The following is a 6,599-nucleotide window of genomic DNA, read 5'->3' on the forward strand; positions in this document are numbered from 1 at the left end:
TGAATACCGTACTCTCGAGCCAAAGAGGTTTATCAAAATAGGTGCTCAGACTGGTGGAAATCTTTCATTTGCACTTAAATGATATTTCCAGTAATGTTTCCTACCAAGAAGTAAAGCACATGAACAAGTTATCAAAAGAAATCTGGTCTTGTTTTGGTTTTGCCTTCAAATGACTTGTTTTCTCACTATTTAGTATTGCACTCTCTTTTATTCTCATCCAATGAAGATATTCAAAATGGAAAAGGGAGATTGCATTAAACTGTAAATATACTAGAGTTCTGAATGAATGGACTCATTCATACTTTTGATGCAAGCAGTGTATCAGAACTGGGCTTTGCTTCCTTCTTTGTACACAAGACCAGCAAGCAGGGAACTGAAGCAGAGTGACAACATTTCAGCAAAGCTGAAAATCCTGATGTTTATTTTTTTAGTGCAGTAAGAGAACAGCATGCTGGGCAGAAATGAACCTCATTCTGTATGAGTACCCTAAAACAGTTCCCCTTTTTTCCAGAAGTCTTTGCACTTTTGCTATATGTTGACTCGCTATTTTCTCATGTGAGACACATAGCCATTCCCTCAACACAGGTTATGCACAAAAGACAGACTTTTCTTTCTAATCTTTTACAACACTATTCACATGTGAACAACTCAGGGCCACTTTGCAAATTACAAAATTCTGACCCAGCATACAAACTGCAGACAGTGGTCTCATAACAAGAATTTTGGCTGTAGTCGACAGTCATTTTGCAGCAAAATTTCCATGTAGGTGATCACATTATTACTGTTCATAAATCTCTTGTTATTTTCTATAGGGGGAAGCCTTCAGTATAGAAATGTTATAACACATGAAGAAATCTTTCTGTTTTTAACTGCAAAGCCATGTCAGCAGGTGGAGACAGATATTAATTCAAAAAAGCATCTAAGGCGGAGTGACATAGATGTCACTAGCCTGGCCCTCCATTGTCATTGCTTCTGTTGCAATGGCCTGTCTGGTCAAACAGGTTTTGCTGGTTTCTGAAGCTCTTCAGAACAATGCAAAACTTGTGAATAAACACAATAGTAGGGCTAACGTGCTCATCACAGTCACCAGAATCCCTCTCATACTACCCTCAATATTCTCAAAAACAAAACAAAAAGCTGTCCATTTTCGTGCTTGATGGGAATTTTCCATTTTTGGTACAAGGTTCTGAGAATGGACGGCTCTGGTTTTCACAAGGCCATGTCACTACTTCCCCTACACGGACTAGACTTGCTCCCCTGACAGTAACCCACATCTGTCACACAGATGACCACAGGAACCGTCTGAGTTGTAAGCAAGTATGGTGTGGCTTGTGGTAGTTATAGATGCATCCAGCATTTGGCTTTAAAAGCTATGGCTTTTCAAAAAGAAAATCTGTATACACAATCATGCCCTAAGGGACAAATTATGTACAAATACAAAAATGGTTCAATTTGTAGTTCCACTGGGGGCAGAGAAGTGATGGGAGGAGAGATGCATCTATAAACCTTTCTCTGTCCATTGTTTTCCTGTTGTCCAAGTGATTCCCCTCACTTTGCTACTTCTTCAGGACATCTAATGTGCACTTAGATTCTCTGATTCAAATGACACGAACAGCCACTTCAGCCTGGCATTCTGATCCTTTAACATGGTTGTCCCCAACCATTGGGCTGCGGCCCGAAGGCCCTGGCACCAGGCCGCAGCTCCCTCTCCCCGCAGGGCTGTGCCGGGCCACGCATGCGCGTTTGCGGCCGCTCATTGGGGAAAATGTGCATGCGCACATGCGTGGGAGTGCCACACATGGCGCAAACGTACGTGCGTGACCCCGCAATTGCCCTCCCTGCCGCCGCCAGTCCGCAGCCTGAAGAAGGTTGCAGACCACTGCTTTAACAGACTATGAGCCGGATCTTATACGCATATAAGAGCACTTTACTTAGTGAGACTTATTCTGAAGTAACTGCACAGTGTTGCATCTTCACCAAAACTTGCTCCTGAAAAGGGAAGATCAGAACCATAATCAGACTGCTACCAAACTTCCAGCGCAATCTTAAAACAGTGTTATATCCTTTTAAATCCATTGGACATAGAAGGGTGAAACTCCATTTAGGACAGTACTGTCAGTCTCAGATTTAAAAAAGAAACTACCTATAAGTGGTATGTATAATGTAATTAGAACAGCCTATACTTATCCTAAAACAGCTGGGACTGTTCACTGTGTACTGCTGCATCAAAATATCGCATCAAAGCATCCGTGGGGCTTTTACCTTCCACGTTCAAAGTCATTTAAAAGGCTGCATGGAAGATGCATGTTTGTCTTAGAGTGCGTGGAAGTACTATAGATGGCTGTGTAATGAAAAAGAGCAATTCTGTCTATCCCTGGTAGGATTAGACGGTGCTTTCTCTGCTCAACAATCTAACCCAGTATTTCCCAGCCAGAGTTCCGGGAACCCTGGGGTTAGGTAAGAGCTCCCCAGGGGTTCTGTGGCCCTTCGCAGAAGTGCAGATGCCCGCTGACATTACTAGACGTCACTGGAGCCCACTCTCCCTGTTGCTCTACAGGCCTCTCTCCTTCTCCACAATGGAAACGGTCAATGATTAATTGGTTGTTAGGCTGGCTCTCACCTCTTACTTGTGCACCCACTTCTCTGAAGGGGCACATCACTACTTCCGGAGTTCCTCAAGGCTTGAAAAACATTTCAGGGGGTTCTCCATGGTCAAGAGGTTGGGACAGGCTGATCTTGTTTTTTTAATGTTACATTCGTGGCCAAATTCTTCATGCCCTATTCTCCAAACTTTGTTATCAAAATGCAGTCTAGTTTCTGTTTCTTACCTGGCAATAAGCAAACTCAATATTCAAACTAAAGGTTTGAATTAGCATTACATAAAGTCATTACTACTGAGAGTGGAGCACCCGTGAAGTCCCTCCACTTATATTCTGGTACTGAATAGGTTCTAAGGTCAGTAGTGTACATATAATCCCATCAAACAAAGGGATCAGCCTGTCACTCAGCAGCCAGGGACTGCACAAGGGGATCATTTCAGTTCTCAGTCTGCCGCTCGGAGTGGGTTTGTTCTGTTCCTCCAGTTTCTTTTTTGACACATGCTGTTTCAAGATATCTGGCAATGGCTAGGAAAAGAACAAAAGCCAACCCATTGCCCAGATGCACCTGAAGGGAGAAAGTGTTTCTATCTTGGACCCCCACTCTTCCTTCCACGCTGCTCAAAATCCTCCCGGCATCCCTACAAGAGAGCGACGGCAACCTCAGGGTCAGGTTCAACCCGGCTGACGTAGGCAACAGCTGATGTGAGGGCCAGAGAGCGAGGCAAGGAAGAGAGTGGGTTGCATCAGTGCTTTCTAGGCAGCACCCTGGACTCTGGTCATTCCCCTCCCCCTCCCTGCCGCCACCTGCCCTGCTACATCACCCTAATGTTTAATCTTTAACGGGCAAAATGCACAGGACAGAGCGTGCCCGATTCGATTATCCTCCTGGGAAGCAGAGAAGGGTCAAGCCTACAGTTTCAATCCTCCTAAGAATGTACCTTCTAGGCAAGTCTGGGCCGAACCTCTCTGGGTTGTCCAGACACTGTAAAGCACAACTGAAAGTGCAACAAGTGTCTCTGGGAAGCAGAGACCCTTTCCGTATACCAGCAGCAGAGAAGCAGTTGTTTCCTGAAGTTGCCTCCACACCCCACGCAGTCAGGCAGAAGGCAAAGCTGAGCATCTACCTCAGCAGACCTACCAGGACGGGACGGGATGGGATGCGCTGCTGGGCAGAAAGTGCTGTGAAGGCACATCCTGGCTCCCTGGCCATGGCCTCAGCACAGCCTCCTCATGCCTCATTCACACACACAGGCTCGCCTTCCAGTTTCTCCTGGAGAAGCCCTATAATTTAGGAAACTAGATTATGTGGGGCAATATGCGACAGCCTTGTGTGTGTTGTAAGGTAGGGTGACCTTTTCAGGACTGCACAGTAATCATTGAACAGCAAACCCTTTAGGTGCTGAAGCCAACCGCTCCCTCCCCCTCCAAATGAGGTCGGGGAAGAGGGTGTCTCTCTTCTCGCCCTTGCCATGCCTTCGAACCAGCGCCAGCCCTTCCCATCTATGGCGTAACCAGGCGGAGATCGTTATTCTGCACTAATTAACACGGAGATCGGGTGTCTGTGGATTAAGTGTACTGCTCACCCTGCCATGGGGAGGCGGGACGGGAAGGTCTTGGTGCCAGCACGAAGAGCACAACAACAAGAAAGAAAGAAAGAAAGAAAGAAAGAAAGAAAGAAAGAAAGAAAGAAAGAAAGAAAGAAAGAAAGAAAGAAAGAAAGAAAGAAGGACGTGTGTGGCTGCACAGTCCTGCAAAGCGCCCCCTCCCCTCCCCTCCCTAACTTTGGGCCCGGCGCTTGCTTACCTTCCAGCCGGCGGAGCTATTGCTGTCGCCCTTATCCTTGAAGTAGGGCACGCAGCGCACCATCCACTCGTAGATCTGGGACAAGGTGAGCCTTTTCTCCGGGGCGCTCTGGATGGCGCGGGTGATGAGGTCGGCGTAGGACAGGTTCCCCCACGCGTTGCGCCGGGACGAGCATTTCCTCGGCGCCGCCGCCGCCGCTCCCGGGGGCTGCTGCTGGCCGCCGCTGAGGGCACCGGCGCCCTGGCCGGGTCCGTCTGCGGACGGGTCGGGCGGCGGGGCCAGGAGGCGGGCCGTGTCCTCGGGGGCCAGGGGCTCGCTCCCGCCGGCGCTCGGGAGGGCGACGGTCATGGCCGAGGCGGGCCCTTGCTCGTCGTCGTCGTCGTCGTCCTCCTCCGGGATCATAGAGGCGGCGTCGGCGGCCGCTTCCCCCCGCGGGCTTGGCCGGGCTCGCCTGCAGCTCAGGCCTCTGCAGGGGCCACGTACAGGAGCGCGGGCGGCTCTGGGGCTCGAACTCGGGGTCCAGCTCCACGTCCAGAGGGGACAAGGGGGCGGGGGGAGACGCCTCTGCCATCTTGGCCTCCCCCCCGCTCCGCGGGCTCGCCTGCCGGCCGGCTGCCCTTAGGGAGAAGTGGCGCTGGCGGAGCCGGAGCCCGATCCCTGCCCCGCGCCCGCCTCCCTCCGCCTCCGCCTCCTCGGAGCGATCAGCGAGGCCGAGCCCACATGCCACTCTCCATTAAAGGTCCGGCCGCTTCCTGCCCTGCCCTGCCGTGCCCGCCGCCCCTCCTCCCGGCCCCCGCCCAGAAATCAGCAGCGGCCCGGGGGCCAGGGGCGCTCCTGCTCCGCCGGGTCCCGACGGCGAGCCGGGCAGGCGCCCCCAAGCCCCGCAGACTTGGCAGCGAGCTCGCCGGCGGTGCGCCGTGTGTTTGTTTATCTTTCGCCCCGTGCAGAGTTGCTCCAATGGCAGCGCGCCGTAGCCTTCCAAAGAGGACCCCCCCCCCGCTCCCCTCGCCGCCGCCTCGCAATCCAAACACGGGCCGGGCCTCTTGGCTTGCCGCTTCCTCGCCGCCTTCTCGCCGCTCGGAGCAGTCCCCGCTGACGCCTCGCCCGCCCGCCCGCCTTCAAAGCGCCTTTTTCTCGGGAGCCGAAGTCTCAAAATGCATCCGATCGCATTTGCTGCGGTTGTGCATGTCGCCCCCTCCCCTCTCCGGAAAGAAGGGGTTTTTAAAATCAAAAATAATAATAGGAAAAGCAAATCTTTGGAACGAGGAGAGGCTGCCGGGACTCTTTTTTAAAAAGAAAATCCTTCAGTGGAGAAGGGGGAAAGCTCAAAAACCAAGCAAGTCAAATCACCGCTCTTCCAACAGGTCCAGAAGCACGAAGTCCTCCGCGGGGCTGCCAAGAAGATGGGTTTTGTTCCGGCATCAACACCACATCCATAACCTCCTCGTTCCTGCTGTTGCTGCCATCTTGACAGTCCCCCCCCCCCCCGCCGCTTCACTCAAGTCATGTAATAAATAAATAAATAAATAACGCCTTAGCCAAAAAAAGAAAGAAAGAAAGAAAAAGAGCGCGGGATCCACGCAAGCGAAAGGAGGAAGAACCAGCGGGCAGCTCCCAGTCACAAGAATCCGAAGAAGAACATTCAAAAAGGAAGCAAAATCCCAGGCAGAAATCCGCAGGCGAAAGCGGCAGCGCCGCTGCTGCACGCTTCCCGGGGCTGCGTCTCCCGCTCCGCTCACTTCAGGCAGGAGACGAAGCAGGGGGTGGAGAAGGAGGGGGGAGCTCGGCCGAGCCTCCTGCAACGCGAAGGCGAGGCGCGAAGGAGCCGCCACGGAGAAACGCCGCCGTCGCTGCTGCTGCTACCGCCGCAGCCCGCCGCCCTCCACTCTGCTGACTTCCACATTCCTTCTCCTAACAACCAGCAGCGGCAACACAAAGTTATAGACACACGCAGGGAGCCTCAACCTAACCCTGCAGCAGCCTGGTCGCCGCCCACAAGTGGGAAGGGCGAAGGCGGGCGCGCGCGAGCGAGCGAGCGAGCAAGGGGACCCGCTCTCCAGCGGCTTGTCCTATCGCCAGGCGGCTTAGGGGGAGGCTCGGCTGCAGCGGACGGGCGCCCTTTGGAGCCCATGCTCGGGTGAACGCCTCGCCGCCACAAGGACCGCCGCGAGAAGCGGATCTAAGAAGGCGATGTCT

The 6,599-nt window shown here is 52.7% G+C and overlaps 1 protein-coding gene across 1 annotated transcript in view; it reads right to left on the reverse strand.

Annotated features, from left to right (window-relative positions):
* The window catches only part of FOXO3 (forkhead box O3), a 132,468-nt gene extending 126,103 nt beyond the window's left edge, over positions 1 to 6,365 (reverse strand). Inside the window, 2 exon segments of the mRNA XM_077302611.1 lie at positions 4,404 to 4,832; positions 4,834 to 6,365. Coding sequence (XP_077158726.1) covers positions 4,404 to 4,832; positions 4,834 to 4,974 — 570 coding nt within the window. The 5' untranslated portion in view covers positions 4,975 to 6,365.
* Between the last annotated feature and the right edge of the window lie 234 nt (positions 6,366 to 6,599).

The sequence above is a fragment of the Paroedura picta genome, chromosome 1 (assembly GCF_049243985.1).
Source record: "Paroedura picta isolate Pp20150507F chromosome 1, Ppicta_v3.0, whole genome shotgun sequence".
Lineage (NCBI taxonomy): Eukaryota > Metazoa > Chordata > Lepidosauria > Squamata > Gekkonidae > Paroedura > Paroedura picta.